Here is a 25,088-nt window from a genome sequence, read left to right on the forward strand (position 1 = left end):
CATTGATATGCATCCATGTCATTGAACTGTCAGAATATCCTTAATTTGCAGATTCAGAAACTAAAGCTCCAACAAGGGGCATGACTTGCCCAAGGTGATAAAGTATTAACACAAGACCTTGGGTCCAGGTTTTCTGATTCATACTGTATCATAATTGCCTATTTACTTGTCTTTCTCCCCATTAGCCCTAGCTTCTTATTCATTGTTGTATCCCTGGCACCTACCACCCAGCCCAACATATTAAATGTCCTCATAAATACATGTTAAATGAATTAAGAAGTCTAAAATCCCACTCTGCCATTGCTCCCTTGGTCTGCAAGGGTTCTACAAGCCAATGCTCTTAATATATTCCAGGTCACTCCCAGCCCATATGGTCTGTCAAGAGAATGTGGTCAAGGATGAGACAGAGGGGAGCAGGAGTGGTGAACACACCCATATGACACACTCGTGTTCTCCTCCACGCTCTCCTGGGCCTGGGTGGGCCCACCACGTAGGGCATTTGGATGTGTGCCTCACAGCCTGGGAGACAACTTGAACTTTGTGTACTTTTCCAGGGAAAGAAAAAAGGCAACTGTGGTCTAACACATTTTAGAAATGCTGCTGCCTGGTGTCCTGACATCATAGCATCCACCCAGTCTGATTCCTGGAGGCAGGCCAACTTGCCAGGGACAGCTGGGGAGGGTATAGAGGGAGAGGATATGGGAAGAGGTGTTGGGCCCTGTGAAGTGGAGTGTGTGGTCATGACATGCACTGTGACCAGGCATTATGACACCATTCATGGGGTAAGAATAGGATGGGGCCTCTTGGTTTCTTATATCTGTATGTCTCCAGATCCATTGAAGTTGTTTGTGTTTGGGGCTTAGGGGCAAAGATAATAGAGCATCTCCCTCCTTGTAAGACCTAGATTCTCTGAAGCCAACTGGATCTGAGTTGGTCCTGCTCCAGGTTCTTTCAAGGAACAACAAGGATGGGGCCATCATAGCCATGTGTCACTTCCTTTACCATACCCTCCAGCTAGGGTGCCAGGGGAAGAAGGTTTGTGTTTTGGTTGTTTTTTTTTTTTTCCTTCTGTGGCTCCCTACAGAGTCAAGAGATGAAAAAAGGATTGAATGAGTTATGGTCAGCAATCATAAGGAATCTACAGCTAAATTATCACCTGGCGTGCTGGAAATAACATTATTGTAAAATGTTGTCATGATATTAAGGTCTTCCAGTTGGAAAGCCAAAATTTAAGCCTGTGCTGGCATTCATTTTCCAATAAACGAGTTGGCTTAAACACTGACTTTCTCTCCTTGACTTGTAAAAATGACCAAAAATGTAACAGAGAGTTCAATAAATGTTTTAAAGATTGCTATTAAGTACAAATACTTCAACAATTTAACAAAACCAGAGGAAAACAACCTTTCAAATCCTGCCTTCCTTGCCCTTGCCCCTGCCCCACAAGTCAGGATGGAAGTTCAGGGTCTGAAACAATAACACATTTGCCTAGTACCTGGTACACGGTAGACAGCTCAAAATGTTTGGTGACAAGGAATTCTACGTGTCTGATGAACTGGCACATCACAGACTTTTTAGAGAGTTTGTTAACTTGGATATGATTCAAGAAGATTGTATTAATACTTGAGGGAATATTCACAGGCAAACAGCTACAGAGATACACATTTTCCTTTGTTAAAACTTGTATCTGCATTCAAACATTGGCCTTGGCATTTCCTAACTAAGTGCTGGCTGCTTTGAATGTTATGTCAAACCATCTGCCCTGGAAAGCAAAATCCTGTTAAGAAATATGATCACAGGTTGTAAAGAGATTATCATGTTCCTGACATTATACATTTTATATTTTGAAAATCCCCACTAAGAAAGGGTCATATTAAAATAGCAACTCTGTCAAGGTAGAGCTGAGTACTTTTACACAATTTATGACTATGGTCAATGTGAAAATTCATTTCTGTGTGCATTTTCAGTGGCTTCCCTGCACTGGCTCAGGAAAATGAAACCTTTTTCTATGAATCTGAAAGTAGACAAGAGGCTCCCAGTTAGACTGGGTTTTCGAGAGACTCGCCACTGCCTGGAGACAAAGTGCCTCTACTGTTCTCATTCCCTATAACCAGAAAATCTCCAATGGAACCTTAAGGTTCAGGGAAGGGGGCTCTTCATATGGCTGAGGACAGAAGTTCAAGGCAAGACTCTGGAGCTAAAGTGCAAAATGAAAGTTTAAGGGAACTAGATTTGGCATAAGAATATTAGAAAGTGTGAATTTCAACCAAATTTTTAGATACTCTGAGAGGGGTAAAAATGGAGTATTCTTTTAATCCCAAGCAAAAGGAAAGGGTATTTGACCCACGCTTAAAGTGACAAACATGCAGGTCAAGGATCAAGACCTTAACACCCAGGTACACCTGACCTTGGGAAGCTGGGAGGGTCAGGGCAGCAGGACGAAAGAGGGGAATGGTTGGGAGCCCTGTGCACAAAGTCCAGGACCAGGGCAGTAGTCTTGCACTACCTGCTGTTGTGAGTGTCCGATGCAGCTTCAGCTTCAAGGAGATCCAGGGCACACAGACTTTGAGCCCCAGTCCAAACACGTTCCTGCCAGTGGTGACACTCCCTCACACACTACCACCCGCCAGCCCTGCACTCTGAGCCAATGCAGGGAGGGAAGGGAGGGTGTGTGTCTAGGAGTGTGTGGAAGTGTATGCAGCAGACGCACAGACTCCCTAGAATGTAATGAAAATGGGGAGAGATTAACATCAGCCCAGACAAGAAGCGTAGGGTCCTGAAAGGTCAGAAACTACAAGATGAAGTAAAATACCTCTGTTCAGTCCTAACAAGGGCATTTTCTGAAATCGGGCCAAATCTGGTATTAGATTATAGTAATAAACAAACAACTGGCCATGAAATGGGAAGGCACCCTTCCTGCTTTTTCTCCCTGCTCTTCCCCTTGACATCCCTGACCAGAGAGTACTTGAAGGGAGGAGTCACACCTTGTTCACCTGGGGATCCTCCGCGTGTCTCCAAGGACTTGAGAGGTGCCTCAGGGAAAGTCAGATGAATGAATGAGAGCGAGGGAATGAATAAATGAGCGAATGAATGAATTAGCTGCCCTAGAGCACGAGTTTTCCCGTGCATTCTTTGGTGGGAAAGGAAAGAAGGGAGGGAGGGAGCCGAACAGATAAATCGGACATGCCTGCGATTGTCCCCAAATGTCCGTTTGATCTAGGTTAGTGGCTCTCAAACACTACGGCGTGCATCAGAATCACCTGGAGGGTTTGTTCAAACACAGGTCTGGGGTCCCACTCCCAGAGTTTCTGACTCAGTAGATGGAGCTAAAGAATCTGCATTCCTAACAAGTTCCAGACGTCGCTGATGCTATTGGACCACACTTTAAGAACTTTAAGAACCGTTGTTCTTGTCGGTAACTCTGGGCTGATCCAGCGTCCCAGAAAAAGGACCTCTGCATCGAGAATTGGACAGTCCGAGGCAATTCAAGGCCCCGCGTTTTAAAAAGAGGGCCGCAGAGAACGGAAAGCGGAGCTGCTCAGCTGCAGCCCGCTCACAGCTGTCAGAGTTCATTGGAAATGGATTTTCGCTTAAATTTCCCCAACGTTTAGACATCGGCAAATTAATTTTTTAGGTGTACGCCTAATAAAAATAGGTTAGCAGACTCTGCTCTAGTCTTTTCAGAAGATTATCCCTGTGGGGCGCGAGGGCTGGGACAGTCACACGCTGGCAGACGACACTGCCCCAGAGGGGCACCATCCCTCCCTGGGCGCGCCTGCGTCTCGGCCTCTGCTGCTGATTTCTTCCGTAAACCCGGCCTCCCAGTCCGGACGCGGACGGGCTCCTTTAGAAAAGCGCCTGGACTGGAAGTCGAAGCCGTCGTTTGGCGGCGGGAGCCTAGGAGTTGAGCGTGCCCTCTCTCTGGAGCGGCGCACATAGGACACCCGCTTTGCTGGAAAGCGCGCCCTGTGCTCGCGCACCCTAGGGGCCGCTCGACGGGCGCGGCTGCCCGCGTGGCTGCACAGTCCCGTCACGCCCAGCACGTGCCCAAACCAGCCTGCCGCCTCCCGCTCGCACCCCAGAGACCTCTCGAGAAGCTGACGGGTCGCCCGCGGCCTCGGGGTGGCTCTGGGCCTTGCTACTGTGGCGGCCGACGACCTCACCCGGAAAAGCCAAACCCGGACAGGAGCCGGGCTCCTAGGATGGTCTGCCCCTAGGCTTGCGCACCCCAGCTGTGAGCACGGAGCTAACCCTCCGACCGAGTCCTCGGCCGCCACAGGCAACTCCCCCTTCCCGGCGCCCCAGTGCCCTGCAAGCTGGTAGCTGAAAGGGCGCCCGCCTGCGGTCTTCCGCGGAACAAAGCTGAGCGAGGGGCGCAGACCCGGGGAGAGAACCATTGAGCCCAGCACCCCTGCCTGCCCCAGGCAAGAAACAACCAGGCGAAGCCGGCCGTGGGCAGGCTGTCTGTCGAAGCTGGACCCACTCAGGGGGAAGCTGGACTCCAGGTTAGACAGCTGGAGGCGGCGGGTGGTCCACAGGCCTTGCAGCCCGAGTGGGGCTCCCGAGGTATCCTCAGGACGCGACTCTTCCCGCTTTCACACATAAAGCGCGCACAGCCCACCGAGGGATCCCTTCCTGACACTCAGTGCCTCAGTGCTGGGGTGGGGTGAGGGTAAGGCGCGGGGAGTAGGGCATTCCTTTCTAATACGTCCCCTGAGAAACCCTTTGGCCTCTTCCGCAGGGACAATGTCCGAGGCCTTGGAATCATCTGGTTATAGGAGCTGCTCAGCACAAGAACGCCACGAACTCTCTGCTCTGGGGTCAGAAGTAGTGTCTTTCCTTGTCCTGCGGGAGTCGCCCTGAGCGGCTACGTGAGTCCAAAAATCCACCTTAGAAAAACCCGCCAGCAGCCATCACTGCGGGCGGCCACCTCGTGGAGCGCTCACCAAGGCCCCTGCGGCGAGGGTAGTGAGGCTTATTGGGCCTGACAGCAGGACCAAGCCTTCTCCCCAGCACCCCTGCCACGCACACGACTTTTCCTTCGTAGCAAAGGAGCCCGGGTAGAGGTGAAAGGATGCCCGCGGCGCCGCTGGCGGTCCTGCCCTCACACCAAGGAGCCAGCTGACCCGGCGGCTCCCGCACCACGTAGTGCTCCATCCGTGCCTCCAGGGGGCGCTGCGGCTCTTCTCGCGGGCGGCCGAGCTCCCGCCGCGGCTGCGCTTCCCCAAACCACCCGCGCTGTAGAGCGCCGAATCGAACTTTTTTGAAAGATAAAATTCTTAGTTTTTGGACCCCTCTACCCCCATACCCACAGTTCTGCGCCCAGAGCCCAAGCCCCTCCTGCAGTTTTTCGCGGGCCCCCTCACGACTCCTGGGCTGAAGTGCACGTGCCCAGAAAACAGCTGGGCTCCCAACTCCTCCGCGCTCTGGCGAAAAGCAGCCAACAGTGCGGGAAGTTCAAATGCAAAAGGTCCCCGCCCTGCAGAGGCTGGGGAAGGCTTGGGGAAAGGCGGGCGAGTCCTCAGAGGTAATGGCAGCTGAGATCCCTGGAGAAATGATGGGGTTTCCATAATTTGTATCTTAAAGCGTAACCAAGGACGTCCGCTGCGCGCGGTCGGAGTGTGAAGGCTCGGAGTCAACTCCAGGGAAGTCTGTGTCTGACACCTGCTCGCTGCTGAATAGGCAGAGCCTCCTGGGTGGGCCAGGGGGGAAGGGGCCTAAGCTCCCAGCCCCCTCCTCCAACTCCCCCGCGTTTCCTCTTGTTGGCCTTCATCCGGTCCTCCAGGGGCGTAAACTTTCGGCAGTTCGGTCTTGGGCAGCACACCCGCTCGCGCGCCCCTCGTCAGTCTGTTAGCCATTTCCCTGGAAGCGTCCTTGGTGTCGAAAGCCTGGAGCCGCAAGGGCAACAGAAGACCGAGTCGGCGGAAATGTCAAAGTGAACTGGCCGCGCTACTCGGATAGGGCGCAGGAGGAGTGGGATAGCTGCGCAGAGACGCAGCCCCCGGGCGCAACTGGGCCGCTGTAGGTTCCGGGACTTCCCTCTCCTCATACCCGGACGCCACAACTTGCTGGGGCCCAGTGGCCAATCTTCGGTGCCAGGAGCTGTCGCCCGGGGAGTCCCGCAAATGAGGCTGTTCCTGGGAGGACCCCCACAATACGTGTGCCCTAGACGCCGGCGTGGGCCAAGGGGCTTGCCTGGGCTGAGCGTGGAGAAACTCTAGGGCATGCCGCGGGTGGAAGCGGAGGTGACTCACGGGAGCCCTGCCTGCAGTGCTGCTCAGGGCTCAGCCTCGCGCTTGCCCTCGCGGTGGGGCGCGCACCTGCCGACTGATTTGGCCAGGCCTGGAGGCTGCAGAGGCGCTGCGGGGCCACGCGGCTTCCCCCAAAGACCGGAACTCGCCGACCCCTCCCTACCTTTCAAGCGACCGCAGCTTTTGGCCAGGCGTGTGGCCCAGACTCCATTGTGGAACGTCGGAGGCGAGGGTGGGCGAGGTAAATGCATTCATTGGAAAACCTCGGCTCAGGAGGTTTGCAGAAAGAGGGCGCAGCTCATGGATGGTTGTAAATTCTGTCTGCTTCGCGGGAAAAGCAGGCGGTTCCGCACACAACACACACACAGACACGCACACTCACACACGGTGGGTAGGTGTGAAGCCCGCCGATGGGGAATTGCCCACACTTTGGTGAAAGGAAATACAAAGCGCAGGAACACTCTTCAGGTCGCCACCCCTGGAGTGTGTGTCCTGGGGGTCTGAAAGAAGAGAAAGTTCCCTCCAAATCTTCCAAATTGAGAAAAGCTGCGGAAAGAATGAGGCGGTTAGAGAGAGGGGACCGCAGGCATCCCGGTAGCTGGAGCTCAGGACTGAATACTAAAATGAAAGCACCCCTATTGAAGCCACCAGGGAGAACGTTTTTTTAAAAATCCTGAACTCTGGGGCATTTTACTATTTCCATGCTGTTTCTCAAATCCACTCTGAAGCAATTAAATACTGAAGGATGTGAAACACTCCGGTCTGCCTTCAAGCTCACTTTTTAAGCTTTGTGAATTTGAAATGGGAAAGAGGAAAAGATCTGCTATCTCTGAGTTATGTTTTACCCCAAACGAACGAAAAATTCTGTCCACCTCGGCATAAATAAAATAGAAGGGATTTTATCTTAATAAACTAATATCTCGTGGCTTCTGCCTGGCTTCCCAGCCGCTGGTTCACCTTTTGACAGTTTTCCGTCTTCTGCTCTTATTTGTCCGCTTCCCTCACGATTGTGATTATTTTAATTGTCCTTTGAGGCGACACATCCAAAACCAACTTTTGGCGGAACACTTGAATTGTACAGCCTGTTGGCTGGAAGATCTGTGCCCCCAAAACGAGGACTCGCCAGGGGCTAAGGCAAATCCCTTCCAGCGGACTCGTCTGGGACGAAGGGCGTCTTGCTCAGTGTCACTCAGGCAGATCCCATCTGGAAAGAAGCTGTTTAAAAGGAGTGTGTGTCATTCCCTTTCTGTCACTCGGCCACCCCACTTCCAGAGTAGCTGAAAGGCGTTCTGCGGTTACTTTCGCACAGGACAAAATGTTTAGAAGGACATGAAAAATGTATCACTACACTTCCAATTCGATTAAGTTTCCTGGCGACTGAATAATCAACTCTATTTAGGGGGTGGGGCTGGTAATGAAGATGTATATGTTCTGGGAAGCTAAAATAGCATTTTTCTAATTTTTAAAAAGATTGTTTTTCACCCAATTCCAGGTGGATTCTTTATTTGCCAATGGGTTGCAGAAGCCCACCTCTTTAATCAAGTCGGTTAACTGCTTATAAAATGTACATTGGTTAATTAAAGCTTAAATATTGGAAGAAATTTCTCCTGGGACATTCCATATATGTCTTTGCAGTAATTACGGAATTAGCCGATTGTCACCTCTAAAAGCAAACTTCGTTTTGAAAACAGATGAAAACAAACTGCACGAATAGTAAAAATTGACCAAAATCATGTACAATACTGTACTTTAAATTGGGGGAAGGGACATATGATAAAGAACACAATCTAGAACTGATTGATTTTACCCTACGAAGATGGTTATGTTAAATGTGATAAAATGCGGAGATTAACTCGGTGAGAGCTCGAAGTAAAAGTACAAAATGCCCTTTAGTTTCTCTGAGGGGTCTTCGGAAGGCAGAAGACGAGTTGTTCAGTTTAAGGAAAAGTGGCACAGAGAAGGAAAGGGGCGAGCGTTGTGTTTGTGAGTGAGTTTTGAACTGAGTCACCTTCGGGTCTGTCTAACTGGGAAACCACGAGCAAACCTGTGCCTTTAAGACTCAGTTGCTATCCAAACACAAGTAAACAGAGTGGACCATTAGCGGGCGCCGGGCGCGGAGGCGGAGCCAGGGAGCGGAGAGCCCGGCGCAGCGGCGGGACGCCCGCCCGAAGGGGAGGCGGGGCCGCTACTAAAGCCCTAACTCTGGGCCGCGAGCAGCCTAGGGAGGGACGCGGGCAGGGACTGAGCTCCGCGCGCTCGCTGCTTGAGGGTGATGGCCCTGCAAGGCAGCAGGCTTTCACCTTATCCGGAGTCGGCGAGAGGCTCGCGAAGACACGGGGTTCCGGGCGAGCGCTGAGCGCCGGCTCCGAGCACCTCCGGTCTTGACGAATTCCATGTCCACAGACTCCAACGAAGGCGAGGATCTGCTCCCGTTTTTGCGGCTCGTGGTGCTCCAGATAATGTCCGCGGTTCCCGGGACTCCGCGCGGAAACAGAAGTTTGCACCGCGTGGACCCAGTGACCTTTCCAAGCTGTGCGCCCCACTGCCTGGACCGGGTCTAAGCGGCGCTGCCCAGGCGGACCTTTACACGGGAGGTGAGTGTCCGCCCTGGGAAGGGACTGCAGCCTCCCTAAGAAAGCACGGGTGCAGGGGATGCAGGGGGCGCTGATTCTCGGCCCCGAGTGCCACAAGTTCAGAAATTGTGGAAAGGAATCATGGATGCAATCCCGGGGCATTGTTTCTCACTTTGTCGGATCCCAGGCACGCCTCTCCCAGCTAACACCCAACGACACACACTTTAAGTGCTGTTTTTAGTTTTGTTTTGCAACATTTAATCTAAGCATTCACCAAAGCTTCTAATAAAAGCTGATCGACGTACGCTGAGATAAAACTACGTTGCCCCGGGGTGTTTCTGACCCTGCCGTAGCATTCCGTCCACCGGTCCCGGGGCAGCCGCGGAGGCACCGCGCGGACCGGCCGGAACACAGTGCTTGTCTAGCACATGCATTTCAAAAGGCAAGTAAATAGTTCAATCTTAGGTAACTCTACAACCTCGTGCTGGCCTTTTGATTTTCCTCCCCTCCAGTCCTGGAGGTGGGGGCAGAAGGCAAATCCTCCTGGGTCTTAAACGCTTGGATTCTCAATAAATTGTAACAGAAGAGGGAGTCGCGGTTGTGGAAAGAGGAGGTTGTGGAGGGAGAAAAAGGTGTTTGTGGAGGGAGCGCTGGGTCTGTCTTCCTACCTGTTAGCAAAGAACAAAAGAGGGCTGGTGTTTCTCGGAGCGAAACGCCTCAGACAGCTACTTTCCCTGCTAAACAAACTGCAGTGCTGAGCAGAACAAGAAAATTACTCACGCAGGGGGAGCGAGGGAGCAGAGAGAAACAGAACCCTGACGCGGAAGGCATCTTAATTTAATTAACTCCTTGGGAAGGCAGCGCTGCACAGGGGCAGGACTTCGCGGCCGATTTTCTCAGTTCACCTGATCCAGTCGAGCCATTTTCATTTTATTTTTTCTAAATGATCTCCTTAGATCCGCTTGGACTGGAGCTCTCTGAGTCATGTAAAAATCCATTGTGGCTTGGGATGAAATTCAGTGAGCCAATCCATCTATCAGTTCTCTCAGAAACCAGCGCCCGGGTTTTAGCGGATGGTCCCTGACTGTATATTATTTTTAGATAATTCCGTGTAATAACACCATTACCTAAAAGAGAGACTCCTTATCAAATTACCACGTACCTTTCCCCCCCCCAATACTTTGAAAGCTTCACTGAACTGAAATTAGTGTGTACACAGCTCACTTGCTGACAGCCCAGTGAACTACGTTTTACAAAACTTCTGTACATGCTGAGAAATTCATGTGAAGACTGATGAAAGGAAACTAGCCCCAGCTCCACTGAAATATTTACATATTTTCATTGGTTTAAGTTTCTTCCTTTGCAAATTAAAAGTAACCCATGGTCCCAAATGGCATGGTGGAGAAATGACAGCAGACGATGAGACAGTAACTGTAATTGCCTGAAACAGAGTGTGGGAACTACATGCTCAACTACAGACAAAACGAAAGTGCTTTAGATTTCTGCACTGGCTTAACACATATTTTTGACATACATTTCCAGCAACTCAGTGGGAGATTGGAAATCCAAAAATGCTCTAATTATTTATGGCAAAAAAATGTTTGGTGGACAACTAGAGTTGTCCTGTTTGTAAAAGGTTTCAGACGTTGCCAAAGGTCTGCTCTTCTGTGAAGAAATCATTTGTCCTGCAAACTAAAATGAACATATATGATGAAATAGCACCTGTGTACCACCATAAAGCTGAATTAGGGTAGAGTCACTAATATTTGTATTATGAGCCATTGGGAGGAACGGGAAGGAAGATGGCACTCAACTTTCTGCTGGCAGAATTAGTGTATAACCTTTGTGGCAGAGTTCCCTTCGTGTATTTGGAATCGAAACCACAAGTTGTGGTAGTACTTCAGTTCACAACACACACACACACACACACACACACACACTCGCACACACACATAGTACATGGTGGGAGATGGACTTGCCTCCTGTATTTATTTCTAAGAAATCTGGGAATACACCCAAATAATAATTTTGGTTTCCTCTCTACCGGGGAGGCTACTTTTTAACACTAGGGGGAAAATAATATTTTGAATCTCTGGAAAATTCTCATTATGCAAAAAGAAGGAAATAAAGGTGCCATTTATTATTTTAACGGAAGAGGAAATAATCAGATAGGTTACCAGAGATGTTAATAGAATCCTTTTTTCCAGTCTCTCTAGGAGAGGGCTTGAGAGGTTGCCACTGAACAAAAATGAGTCGTGATTTGTGGTGGGAAAGTTTATTCGGAAAGGAGGTTTACAGTTTCGGTTGAATGGTCTAACTGAGACCCTCTGACTGTTACACACCTCTCATTAACTCCAGGCCTGAACTCCCAGACCGCATACCACCAGGCAGAAGCGGTTCATTAATAAATCCCTGTCTCTGAGCCTTTCCAAACAGAGGAGGAGGGAGAGAAGGTGTGGGCTTCAGGGAGGCAGCCAGGTTCTGCCTTGCCAGAGCGCTGTGTCATTAGCGCAGCCCCCTAAGTCTGCCCGCAGAGCCACTGGCAACACAACACACCAGAGAAGAAAATTCAGGCACAGAAAAGGGGGGAGGGTGGCGGGGAGGCTGAACAAACTCTCCCACCTTTCTGCTGACCTCAACAACCAGGCATAAAGGGTGAGGGCTCAGACCGGCCGGGCCTGCCCCTCTCCAGGGAGAGCTTGAAGCTATCAGTCTCCCACCTGGAGAGCCTCCCTCAGAGACAGGGCGCAGTTCTGCCGAGCTGGCCAACTCGGGTGCTGTAAAGGGGCTGGCAGTGAGAGAAGTTAGGCTCACCCTGAATGCAGGTGAGGTGTCCCTGGGAACCTGGATCCGAAAGCAGACCCCTATGTTGGAGGCGCAGGGAGAGCAAAGCACGTGTGCTTTGCTTAGGCCCAGGCCCGCAGACCCCGGCTCAAGCGTCCAGGTGGCAGGAGCGCTGCAGTACATATGTGTATCTCCAGGAGGATAAACAAGCTTCTTCCAGGCCGCTTTCCTCCAGGCCGCTGAACAAGCTTCTTCCAGGCCGGCAGGACCTCACTGCTGTGGCTCCCCTGCTGCCCCTTCCATTCTCCTCCCCGGGGAGCCCTCTCCCTACTCTTCTTTCCTCCTGGGGTCTCCTTGCTGTCGGAGCAGCTCCCGCTACCAGGTCCGGAAGCCTCTCGAGCCTCCCGAGCCTCCCCAGGGCTTGGCGCTCAATGTGGGAGAAGGGGTTCGGGCCTCACCCGACGTTCTGCTTCTCCGCCCACCCCCAACCTCTCCCTGGGAGCCCAACCATCTGGAAGGGATCTTAGTGGGGGGTAGAAGGGGACAGCCCCTGGGAAGAAGCAAGCAGTTCCTGGTCGAACCGGCCCCGGAGGTGTCACTTTTCTTTCCTGCGGCCCGTCACCGCTGATGAATGGGACTGAGGCAGAGGAAGGAAAAAGAAAACCTCCGAGGTCAGCGCGGGGCGAGGCGGCCCGCCGAGGGCCCGAGGGCCCTAGAGCAAGAAGCACCCTCCCCAGCTGCGCTCCCGCACTCGGGCCACTGGGGTAAGTGCAGGGCGCACCGTGAGGAGCTGCCGGGCCTTGGAGCCTGGAATGGGACCCACAGACCATTGTTCCCAGGGGAGCTAGCTCCCAGGTGCCCTGGCGACAGAAGCTCAGCCAAGGGCCTGGGGGTGTTGGCATCAAGGGTTGTGAGGGTTGACCGAGCGCTGATAGGGTGCAGTGGGTGGGCTAGACTAGGCGCTGCCTCTGCTGGAGCGCCCCTGCCCCCCTTTCTTATCCCTGAACCTCAGTCTTCCGCTGCATCCGGGAACCCGACCTTCCCGTGGGCACCCAGAAGGGCCGCCAGGCAACCCGGCTCACTAGCGACCTTTTCCTGCACTGCCTGACCCTCGGGCCTTGGCTGAGATCAGTGTGGACTCGCTGGGCTGGCACTGGGCTTCCCTCGCCACACCTTCGGGGGCCGGGAGGACGGTGGGGAGGAAGTCTTAGAAGGGAGGTACAGTGAGTGACCCGCGCAGGCAGAGCAGGCAAAGTTCAGACAGAGCTGGTCTGGATAACAATCACAACCCTCCCTCTCTCCCTTTTTTAGGGTGTCACTGCGTGCTGCTGTCTCTCTGGGTCTTCACCGGAGCCCCACGCCCACCGGCCTCTGAGTTCTGGAAGGAAGGGGCGGCTCCCTCCGCCCCCCAACACCCCAGGAAATGGGGAGCAAGGCCCTGCCCGCGCCCATCCCGCTCCACCCATCGCTGCAGCTCACCAATTACTCCTTCCTGCAGGCTGTGAACACCTTCCCCGCCGCGGTAGACCACCTGCAGGGCCTGTACGGCCTCAGCGCTGTGCAGACCATGCACATGAACCACTGGACTCTGGGATACCCCAACGTGCACGAGATCACCCGCTCCACCATCACCGAGATGGCGGCAGCGCAGGGTCTCATGGACGCTCGCTTCCCCTTCCAGGCTCTGCCCTTTACCACTCACCTCTTTCACCCCAAGCAGGGCGCCATTGCCCACGTCCTCCCAGCCCTGCACAAGGACCGGCCCCGCTTTGACTTTGCCAACTTGGCCGTGGCTGCCACGCAAGAGGACCCCCCTAAGATGGGAGAGCTGACCAAGCTGAGCCCCGGGCTGGGTAGCCCCATCTCGGGCCTCAGTAAATTGACTCCGGACAGAAAGCCCTCCCGAGGGAGGTTGCCCTCTAAAACGAAAAAAGAGTTTATCTGCAAGTTCTGCGGCAGACACTTTACCAAATCCTACAACTTGCTCATCCACGAGAGGACCCACACGGACGAGAGGCCGTACACGTGTGACATCTGCCACAAGGCCTTCCGGAGGCAGGACCACCTGCGGGATCACAGGTGAGGCGGAGAAGGAGGCTGCCTGGGGGAGGTGAGGCAAACTTGTGCGGAACACCAGTCTCAGAGGCATTCCAAGTGTCCCTAAAAGCCCTTCTGAACTGGAATGTATCTCCAAAGGCCTTCCCGCGCCAGCCAAAGCCACCCGCCAATATTTACCATTTTTTCCTCACCGGGCCCTCGCGAGGGTCTTCGTTTCTCATCCTTTGACCGTTAGAACCTGGTGGGTTGACCTTAGTGCTGTGATCCGTGCCTCAGTTTCCTCCCGGTCGCCCTTCGGGTGGGGCAGGTAAAGCCTGGGGACCCCAAATCTCGCGATGGCTGCCTTAAGACCATTCCTAGAAATCTACTCGGGCCACCTCCACAGGGTTCTCTCCCTTCCCTACCGCCTACCCCCACCCCCAGTTGCGCCCCAGAGCCTGACAGTACGACCTTCCTTTTAAATTTATTTGCGGAGGTCTTAAGATCATTGAATTTAGACACGGTTCCCCCATAGCCCACTCCCTCCCCCCACCCTCGGACCCTAAACTGTATTATTAAACGGCAATTGAAGAAATACTGTAACATAAATGTTTCATCCAGTAAAAACTTCCCAGGAGTGGGGGTGGGGTATCTCTCTCCGGATTCCACTAGCGGTTCCCCAAGGTGGGACTTGTGTACCGATCCTCCGACCCTCCACAGCTGGTGGCTGGTGAAGGCATCACTGAAGTCAGTCCCCATCAACTCAGGCCTTGCCTCACATCTCGGTTTGGCCAGTTTAAATCCCGGGGAAAACGGTAGAGGCCAGGAAGGACTCACTCGGCACGATTTCGAGCTCCATAATGCACCAGAGAGGGCGATCAAGTGTAGATAAAACCAACGACCAGTGAATGTTTGGAAGAGTCTGTTAGTTGAGGTTAACCATAAACAGAATTACACAGGGGGGGAAAATACAGTCTAAGAACCTACATAATGGAATCCTGTTTCTTTTTTCCTTTCATGATTTCATGATTTTGGTAATTGTCAAAAGAAACCCCTCACCATGGTGGTAAAGCCATTTCAATGAAACCTTATATTGATTTTCAGGTATATTCATTCCAAAGAAAAACCCTTCAAATGTCAGGAGTGTGGGAAAGGATTTTGTCAGTCTAGAACTCTAGCAGTTCACAAAACTTTACACATGCAGGTAAGTTTGTTTTCTTGTTTAAAAACAGTGGCTGGTTTGGTCATGTTTGCTCTACAGAAGGTGTTCAGTTGCAGAGTCTTTCCCTGAAAAGACTTCTTAGCTTAGTTTTCTAGGCGGGGAAAGCAGCACTCGGTTCCTTTATTCATAAAATTAATCCTATTTAACGTAAAACATTTTTATATTTTCTTAGAGGACAGGCCACTCTCTTTATTCTAAATCCTAATTTTAGAATTATTTTTTTTTTCATCCAATCTGCCCTGCTTTTAAGGCTTTCGTGTTTGGGAGGAAATAAAGGTAATTTTGATAATGGAGGCATGGTGAAATCCCATATGCTCTCTCCCAGGGGCCTCATCATTTGTAGTTTTCAGAACATTGAAGGATACTTTAATTTTCCAGCAGAGAGGAGACTTATTCCCCGGGAGAAGGTCATTCCTTAAGAGAGGATTAGGGTTTTTCCTTCCCCCTTTTCCTGCCTACAACCTGGTGGTGAAATGTAAAGAGCTAGAAATCACAGGGCCCACCACGGTGGTCACCACAGTTATCCGTGTAATCAGGCCTCGGTGTGTGCCTGAGCGTGTGTGTTAGTGATTGGAGGATTAGGAGCACAGATTTGTTCCTGCACGTCCCCTCTTTTGTAGTCATGTGCGCGTTATGTGATACCAATAAGACAACTATTGAGAAGGGTGCGGTGGTGGTGTGAAGGATTAATCCTTTGCTTGCTTCACATCTGAACAGGAATCTCCACACAAATGTCCCACATGTGGAAGAACCTTTAATCAGAGAAGTAATCTGAAAACTCACCTTCTCACCCATACAGACATCAAGCCCTACAGCTGCGAGCAGTGCGGCAAAGTGTTCAGGCGAAACTGTGATCTGCGGCGGCACAGCCTGACTCACACCCCGCGGCAGGACTTCTAGAGAAGCCCAGGATCTATCCCCGTGCCGCCCTGCTCCCCTCCCCAGACTCCTCTGCAGGCCTCCCACCCAGGGGTTCTACCCCAACCCTTCACAGACCCCAGCTCTGCCCTTGCTGCAGTCGCACCTGCAGCTCCAGGGAGTTAACTCCGCTTCTGGAGGACTGAGAACTGTAGAAAGCCACACACGTACATCCCTTCACAAAGAGCATATGCTAGTTTCTTGTAGATATTCACAGCTCATTTTAGAGCTCTGTACATAATGTTGTGAGTCTTTGTTTTGATGTTTTGTTTGTTTTTGTATCTTGTTGGATGCACCTAGATATGGAAAATGGAAGCCAAATTTATCTTTAAAGACTGTATTTTCAAAATAAAACTTTTTCTTGTTTGTTTCAACACTCCTGCAAAGAGTCATGCTATTTAACTTCTGTTTTCCCTCTGTATCCTGGAAGAGTGGGCTACCTCTCAAATAGTCGATATTGAAGGGTATATTTTATCCCTAGGTTTTAAAAATAAAACTCAGAATTCTCTTACTGGAACTTCAGCTCTTCCCTTCATGTACTGTGGCATCTTGGAGTTGGACAACTGTGTTGCCTTTTGTTTTTTGAAGATATTAAAATGGACACCCTTCAGGTTTTATTTCACTTTGTTTATTTTAATTCCTTGTGTATTATTCCTTCAGATAAGAGCAACATAATAATTACTATTAATAACTTGCAACTCCAGTGACTGACCTACTTGAAAGCATTAAAAAGAAGAAGAGAAGGGGAGCTTCTCACCATTTCATTTTTAAAAATTCCTTGACTTGTCAAAGTTTATGACGAGCTACTCCTCTTACTGTTAGACTTTGAACACTGTGATTTATCACTATGCACAGGCTTGACCCTGCCTCCAGGGAAGAGGTCTAAGGTCTCCCCCAGAACACTGCAGAAGAGTACAACCTTCAGAAGATACAGGACAAGAAGAGAAAAGAGAAGCTACTTGGCTGTCTTTGCACAAAATATTTCTTTGCAAGGGTGGAGATCCTTCCTTCCAGAAGGTTCGGATTTCTCTGCAAAGCAAACTGAGTTAGGTCACTAGCAAGGTTTCCATCACTGGTTGGCCTTTTGTCCCTGGGGAAGTGCCAGAAGCACAGGTCACTCTGTGTATAGAACTCATGGCAAATCTGTAATCACCTTCTGAGGCATTTCAACCTTCCCCAAACAGTTGCTGGGAAATATGACACTAGTAAAATGACAACCCTGTGTACAATTTGAGCGGAGGACTTGGGATGCAGGTAAACAGCATTACTGTGCAGAGACCGGAAGGAAAATAATTGAACTTGCAGTGGGAATATCAGAGGAACCTGTAACCCAGTGGCCCAGTGGGTTCTTGTAAACTTTGATACTGAACAATAAGGTGAATTAGGTATTCTTGGAGTTTTTTTAAATTATATTTTTGTAGAGATGGCATGTTTTATGTTCAGAGTCATACAAGGCAACACGTACCTTAGATTTCTCAAGAAGGATAGGTAGGGATTTGAGGTATAGATAAAAATTTCTCACCAGTGACTTGTTCAATATGGCTTACAAGGAATTTTCAAAATTGTCCTAGACTCGCTGCTTACCTTGTTCTCAAGGTAAGAGATGGCTGGAAGTCACCTCTGCTTCTCACAAAAGATCAGTTCTCTTCAACAAAGAGTCCACTGGCCAGCCTGTGTGTCTAATGCTCTCACACATGCACTTCACTGAGGAGAGAGGGCATGGACGAAGTGTGAGGTGCATATGTGTGTGGTATTTAGAGGAATGAAACTGTCGTTTGTTCTCTTTTGTTTGTACAGAATTAGCTCAGTGACCTCCCTATCCCTCCTCTCCCAAGATCCTGCCCTCCTTGGCACAGAAGACTCAAATACTCTAGGGCAGGGTTACACATTGACTGCCCCTAGAGCTCTTCTAATCCTGCAGGTTTTTCCATGTAGTCAGTCTCCCTGCCCCACCCACCACAACTACCCACAAGCTCCAACAGTTCCACTGCACAGGCTTCAGCCAAATGATCAGAGAATGACCCTTGCTCGCTACCAAGCTCAGGCATATTCTTGAAGTCCCCAGCACAGGGATATAGAGATAGGTGTAACTAGAATACTGTTCCTCTTCACTTCTTTTAGTTGAAGAAAATGGGAATCAGAAGTGAATAAGGAAAGACAGAGAAGTGGAGAAAGCAGTTTCCCTCCCCATATATACAATATTTCAAAATGTAAGCTTAATTTATTTATAATTTATTTATGTAGTCATTAATTTAACAAATGCTTATTATGTGCTTTTCATTTGCCAAGCCCTGTGCTTGAATCCGATGACTTTCAAGGCCAGTTTCTGCCTTTTTATATCTAGTGGCACATTTTTGCCACTACTACTTAAATAAGTTAAAAATCTATAATAGGGCTTAATTTTATAGGTAGCTTCAATCTTCACTCTTAAATCCAATGTCCTTCGAGACTCAAAGGATCTAGCCTCAGAGTAGGCCCTATACTCCTAACGATCTCAGGTGAACTTTTGAACAGTGGATTCCTCACCAAATTCTGAGTTTTGTTTTCTTCTTTAAAATGTCCAAATGTGCAGGAAGTGAATCTTATATGAAACAAAGTTATGAGACATCATAGAGAAAACAATACCTTGTATCTTATGAAATGGATCTGCTGGCTTTCTTGTGGGGGCACGTAGAGAAGAGTCATTAGTTGAGTTTGAGTTTTAGATTAGCCTGTATTTTCCTTAAAACATCTACCATAGTCAACTCGTGAACCAATGCTCCTGGCCAGAGACCAGGATGGGGAGATATCACGAGTCACAGCCACAGTGCTGAAGAACTTTATGAGCAATAGTTAATTATTGAACAGTGACTTTAATCTTGTTTCATCATCTATGTGTGGGGTTTTAAAAATAATTTCTAAATATGAGTTGCACTATAATTAATCATTAATATAAAATTATGAATGTGTGTTAAGTATACTTACTGATGATAATATTTACATGAAGGTCACCATAGTACTAGTGCTCTGTAATTGTAGTATTTAAAATTGTTATTTTGCTCCGGCACACCCTCTTTTATATGAAGAGGGCTTTCCAAAAGTTGAATCTAGGACAACTAAATATTTAAAAAGTGAACAAGTCTAAAATCTCAAATTATAAGTAGGCCCAAGTATAACTAGTGACAAAACCAGAGGCAGTTAATGGGGGTTTCTTCTACTGTTTGTAGAATGTTAGCATAGACATTGGACTTCTTCACTTAAATCATGTTCAGTCAGGTACCCTTGCTCCACTTTTGATTCGGGAGGGGCAGTCTACCCTTAAAAGGCATTTAGGAAACATTAGTTCTTTGATACTGTCAACATGATAGACTAGATGCATTTGGATGAAACGGTATAGATCTACCACAAATTTTAATATGAGAAGGGTATTACTATGGCATAATGTGTTGCCTTTCTTATTACCAAAGTAATTTGAATATTATTATAATAAAGAAATAGAAAATTTTGAAACCCTGTAATATACTGCAAATAGGAATAGTTTTTGTATTTTGGAAGATTATTTGTGTTCACCTTTATTTGTGTGTTACATTGAGACTGTATTTCTCAGTTTTTCCTTCTGAAATGTAACTTGCCACTGATACCACCTCTCCTGACAGCAATGAGAAATAAAGGGAGTGGAGATTTGGTATGATTCAGCTTTGATGACGTGAGATATTTCATGTTTATTCCTGTTTCTTTTCTTGATTGCTCATTGGTTCCCCACCCTGCCACTACCTGACATAAACTACATTATTATCTAAGCTATGTAACATTTTTCTTGAAACTATTCAAGGCAAAAACTGACAGTGAAAAACTGTAAGTAACACCAGTATACTACAAGAGGAAATTTTACAGGTAAATTATAATGCTATTATCTGTTAGGATGCTTTCTCCTGCAAGAAACAAAAAACCTAACTAAAAGGGGCTTAAACAATAGGAGATTTATTTTTATTCCCTAAAAAGAACTGTCATGGTAGGGTCCATGGATGTGTAATTAACTGAAGTGACAAGATCATCCAAAGCCCAATTCTTCTTATTTTTCTTTTCTTTATCTTTAGTATGTGTACTTGCTCCCTTCATGGATATAAGAGGGCTGCAAAAGCTCCAACCATCAGCTCTAGGACTTCCTTCTCTCACATGTTCCATAGACAGAAAAGGGGATTGTCTCTTTCTTGTATCATTTTTTAAGAACTTAGTTTCCCCTGCATAAATCCAACCTGTATACTTGCCTTCATATATTATTGTGAGGATTAATTCACTTGGTCCTTCCTCGGCCAGTCACTGACAAGGGGAATGGAATTCTGTCATGCTTGGCTTAGACTAAATAAAATTCACCTTCTGTGCATGGAAGTGGAACCAGCCTTCCCAGGAGCCCTTGAAGCCAAAAAACACCTGAGTTCTGTAAGCAAGAAAGAAGGGAGAACCAATTATTATGAATATTAAGCCAACATTAAAAATGAAGTTTCTATTTAATAACCTCATGTTAGGAGATGGGTGTGTTATAAAAGGAGGATATTTGAGGACATATACAGCATTATCCAAACTAGATAAATAAAATAAAGCCTTCAAAAACTAAACAGAAACAAAGACTAGCAGAAAATATACCAAAATATTAATAGCAGCTATTCATGAGTAACAAATTAAGGGTACATTTTTCTTCTCCTTTTCTTATTTTTCAATTCTTTCACAATGAGCACGTTACTTTTGTAAAGGAAAAAAGTAAGAAACATTATATTTAAAATCCAGGATAAACCTAATCTCCTCGATATTTTTCTTATCTTGCTGTATTGCCTCTGACCAGTCTTATCTCTATTCATGCACACCACACACACTTCTAAACCAGGGGTGTCCGCCCCACGGCCTGCAGGCCACACAAGACCCAACCCAAAATCGTAAATTTACTTAAAACACTATGAGATTTTTTTGTGATTATGTGTCCCAATGTATGTGTGGCCCAAGACAACTCTTCTTCTTCCAGTGTGGCCCAGAGACACCCAAAGTCTGGACAGTCCTATACTATCCTTTTAATTTAGTCACACCTTCACTTGCTTTTTTTTTTTTTAGAACTTTTTTAAAGATTTTTAATTAGTTTATTTATTTTTAGGGAGGGAAGGGAGGGAGATAGAGAGAGAGAGAAACATCAATGTGCGGTTCCTGGGGGTTATGGCCCGCAACCCAGGAATGTACCCTGGCTGGGAATCGAACCTGGGACACTTTGGTTCCCAGCCTGCACTCAATCCACTGAGCTACGCCAGCCAGGACACCTTCACTTTCTAGTTTCCTTTTCTTTCTTCCTTGATTTCCATTAAATACTCCTTTTCCTACCTTTTCTCTAGGTTTCTGTGTCCAGCTTCTTTTCCTCCCTTTTAAGAGCTGCAATAAGTCTAGCTCAGTGTTCCTCCAGGTGTGATCACTAGAATTATCCAGGGTACTTATTGCTGGATCCTTCCTAAACCAGGGGGTGAATTGGAATTTCTGGTGACACTCAGGACTCTGTGTTTTAAACAAACACTTCAGGTAGTTCTTATGAGTATCAGAGACTGAGAACTTCTGCATTAGCCTTTGACACCATCATTCCCTTTATCTTATCCAGCAGCCATTTATTATGTGCCTGCCGTAATAAACATAAAACAAATCTCAACCCACTTTTCCTCACTTATTTATTCACTGTCCTTGAAGTTGTCAGATTTTCCTCTACCTTGGTTCTTGCTACTTTTCCATGGTCTCCATCTACTTATTTTTTCTGTTGTTGCTGCCCCCAAATTCCATTTTTCTTTTTCACGTTAATAAACATCTTTGGCTTTGATATTTTTTCCTTTCATTTTCTTTGTTATCTTAATTCACTCAATAATTTAAAGAGGCAAAAGAAGAAAGAGAAAATGTAACAATTGATCAAGATGAAAAAAATCCCAGAGAGGTAATTTTCTTTTTGATTTATACATTGAAATATCATCACTAAATGACTTGTTACTTCAACGTCTATATGAAGGATATTAATTTGCTATGAGTAATGCTTTGTGTATTGAGGTGTGGATGTGTTTGTTTTAAGATCAGAGCTAAATGCATTTTTTTATTATTTATATTAGTATTACACTAAAATTTCAGAGCAGGAGGCCATTTTGTGAAGGAAAGAACCATGGACAAGAAGTCAGAAGATGAATTTAATTGTTTTAAAGCTCTGAATTGTTTACAGACAAGACATTTACCCTCTCTGGGAATCAGTTTTTCATCTGTAAAATGAGAATTTGCATTACACAGTAAGGTCTTCTTTAGCTTATAACATTTATGGTTCTCAATGAGGTAAGCATAACTACATTGTTAGATAAGTATTGTTGACTACATAAATGCTAGAAAAGTCAATATATTTCTTTATTATTTTTCAGACGATTATTGAAAAATATTTAAATTATATAAAATTACATAAAGTAAAAGTCTCTATTTCTCCCTTGCCCACTAAGGATCCTCTTAATTTTATTTCCCAGGGGTAGCCACTATCAATATTTTCAGTGTATCTTTCTAGACATTTTGCTGTGGGTACACAAATATAAGTGTATACTTAAAAACATGCATACACAAATAGGATCATACTATAATACTATTTTTCCTCCCATTTAACAATAAAACAGTATGTATTGGGTTTATTTTTTCATATCCATATAAATAGACCTCCCCCAAAGGTAATGGAAAAAAAACTCTAAGGACTTTTAAACTTGAGGATTAATTATTTTAATGAGAATTAAACATGAAGGAAAAAATATATACACGGTAATTAATTAATAGTAATATTGCAGTAACTAATAAATGAATTTTAGTGAAATCAAAACATTTGCAAAAGGTAAAATTTGGGCAATTATCTAATTGTTCCATTAATGTAACAGTTTATTTTCTTGACCCACGCACTAGTTTTATGACAAACAATTAAAAATTTGAGAGAGAAAATAAATTTCACTTTCTAAGATAGCAAAAAATTAAACACGAAGAAATTAAAAAATCACTCCATTATGAAATTATGTACAAAATGCCATGTCTTTAACTGACGACCTTTAGTCCCCTGCCTTCTTCATGGGAGCCGAGAGAGTGCCTGAGGGTTTCGAAGACTCTTCAAGGTGTGTCATATTATGGTTCACATCAGTGCACACTGATATACCTCCCTGGCAAGAACTGAAAGATAGTTCTTAAATCCTCCGGTGACCCATTTTCCATGGATCATTGACGAGATAGAATGTAATAGCTCCTGTCTTTCTACCAAGGTAAACGTCCCAGTGCAAGTGTTCTATTCATGCCCTATATCTTTGAACCTCAACAAGAAAATAAATATAGGAAAAAGAGACTTCATTAAGGAGATCATTCAAATGCTCTCATATCTTTTATTATATTTTAATAATTATTGAATGAGGAAATGTCTGTTGAAGTGTAGTAGCTATTTAATTGCAGAGACTGAGCCTGAGAAACTTTCCGCATAGCCTACCTTTCCAAGTAGATCATTTGAAATTAAAAGCTAAATGAGTTGCGTAAGGTCCAGAGTTTGGAAAATCAAGTTCAACTAATAGATACTTTGCCTCAGTACTTCCATTGGTATTATTGTCCAGAATTTAACATTTCCCATTATTTTGCTGTGGTCTAAAAGGTCAGTACTCCTCTATCCTAAGAGTGATTTCCCTTGTGAACTGGGTCATAGTCACAAGCTCTCAGAGGGACTTATTCACAGGCCTCTGCAGTATTTGCCATGTGGCGCTGTGTTTTGCAACATCACAGGGTGACAGCGCTGTGTTGTAAATATCATAATGTGATGACAGGACATGGCCATGTTTTTATGTGGTTCTGATCTAGATCCATCTGAAAGCTCCTTATTTTATGCAAATCTCCTTGATTTCTATAAGGATTCTGCCCCATTTCTATCTAATAAGAGATTTTAAAAAGGTCACAAATGGAAAGCTGATGTTCTTGTCAACTTAATTAACACTTCATTTCCTGCCCAGGTCAAAAGCAAAAAGAGAAAAGGAAATAACTTGACCAACTACCTGCATAGAAATATTGGCGAGGGGTCAGATATTGTGGCCTAGACTAGTGAAGTTGAAGATGTATATCCCTTCAACCCAGCAGTTCCACTAGAGAAAACCAAGCACATCTGCAGAAAGAGACATGGGCAAGAATGCTGTCTGAAATACTGTTCATAGTAGAAAAAAAACTCAAAAGGACATCAGTATCCACTAACAGAATGGATAAATAAATCATGAATATTCACATAATGGAATACCATATAGTAGTTAAAATGGATTAGCAGTATATGTATCAGCATAGATTAATCTCAAGCACATAATGCGTGAAAAAAGGCAGGTTGCAGAATGATAAATATATATAATTCATGTAACTTTTGCAGACATAGTACATAGTTTGTATAAATACAGTAAAAGTATAAGGTGTTCTTAAAAATAATAAACTCCAAATTCTAGATAGTGGCTACCTTTGGCAAGAAAGAGGAAAGAAATTAGGAACCGGTACACATTGAGGGGACCTCAACTGTATTTATGGTATTTTATCTCTTAAAAAAAACATGAAACAAATGTAGAAATTGTTAAGACTTGACAAAGTGGAGTGACATGTGTAGGGATATTTATTATACGTCTCCATACTTTCTATATGCTTGAAACTTTTTACAATAAACTTTTTTTAGAAAAAAAGAATTATTTAATGCTGAAAGGGACATTAGGAACCTTCTAATACTGGATATATTTAATGGGGAGCTGCTCTGTGATGATAGAGAAACAAGGTTTCTACACCCCTGGAGCTTACATTCTACTAAAAAGATGCCAAATTTTTTTAAAGTGTATGTATATAAAAACATATATTAATAAGGACCACACAGAGGACTTCATTTCATCTGAGTATGAGGAAACAGGTACAGAAAAGTTAAGTGATTTTCTCAAGGTACAATCCATTTCTAGAAACTTGCCTTCTCTCCTTGCCTTCCCATCAAGGTTTATTTTCCCCTGGTCACTCCCTAGCTTAGTGTTATTCTAATTGTTGATGGTGTTAGGCATAAACAATATGTTTGTAGTCATCTCTAAGATACAAGGCAAAAGGTACCAATCTATCAAACACTAAAACTTAACTAAACTTTAAATTATTGCAATATTTTGAACATGACATTAGATTTGCGCAAGTTGCTTATTAGGTAGGTCAACATTATCTTCCTTTCAAGGATAAAGAGATAAATGGGGGAGTAGTAGTGGGATGAAGTAAACTGCTTAAGGCTCTGTGGGAAATAAGAGTGAAAGGTTCTGGATC

At 46.3% G+C, this 25,088-nt stretch overlaps 1 protein-coding gene across 2 annotated transcripts; it reads left to right on the plus strand.

The window, feature by feature from the left end:
• Positions 1 to 8,465: 8,465 nt before the first annotated feature.
• Positions 8,466 to 16,378, plus strand: OSR2 (odd-skipped related transciption factor 2). 2 transcript variants are annotated; one of them, XM_045861228.1, is made up of 4 exons: positions 8,466 to 8,842; positions 12,917 to 13,684; positions 14,747 to 14,846; positions 15,582 to 16,378. In XM_045861228.1, the coding sequence occupies exons 2-4, from the start codon at positions 13,029 to 13,031 to the stop codon at positions 15,762 to 15,764; spliced, it is 939 nt and encodes a 312-aa protein (XP_045717184.1). In that variant the 5' UTR covers positions 8,466 to 8,842; positions 12,917 to 13,028; the 3' UTR covers positions 15,765 to 16,378. The 2 variants fall into 2 exon arrangements, with proteins under 2 accessions (XP_045717184.1, XP_045717186.1); XM_045861230.1 differs by having other exon boundaries at positions 15,664 to 16,378.
• The last annotated feature ends 8,710 nt before the right edge of the window (positions 16,379 to 25,088 follow it).

This window comes from Phyllostomus hastatus, unplaced genomic scaffold, assembly GCF_019186645.2.
Source record: "Phyllostomus hastatus isolate PE091 unplaced genomic scaffold, TTU_PhHast_1.1 phas_scaffold_21, whole genome shotgun sequence".
In the NCBI taxonomy this organism is placed as follows: domain Eukaryota; kingdom Metazoa; phylum Chordata; class Mammalia; order Chiroptera; family Phyllostomidae; genus Phyllostomus; species Phyllostomus hastatus.

Coding starts and splice junctions, on each gene's coding strand:
- OSR2 (XM_045861228.1), top strand. CDS start 13,029: ATGGGGAGCAAGGCCCTGCCCGCGCCCATCCCGCTCCACCCATCGCTG. Junction 13,685..14,746: donor GACCACCTGCGGGATCACAG/GTGAGGCGGAGA, acceptor ATTGATTTTCAG/GTATATTCATTCCAAAGAAA. Junction 14,847..15,581: donor ACAAAACTTTACACATGCAG/GTAAGTTTGTTT, acceptor ACATCTGAACAG/GAATCTCCACACAAATGTCC.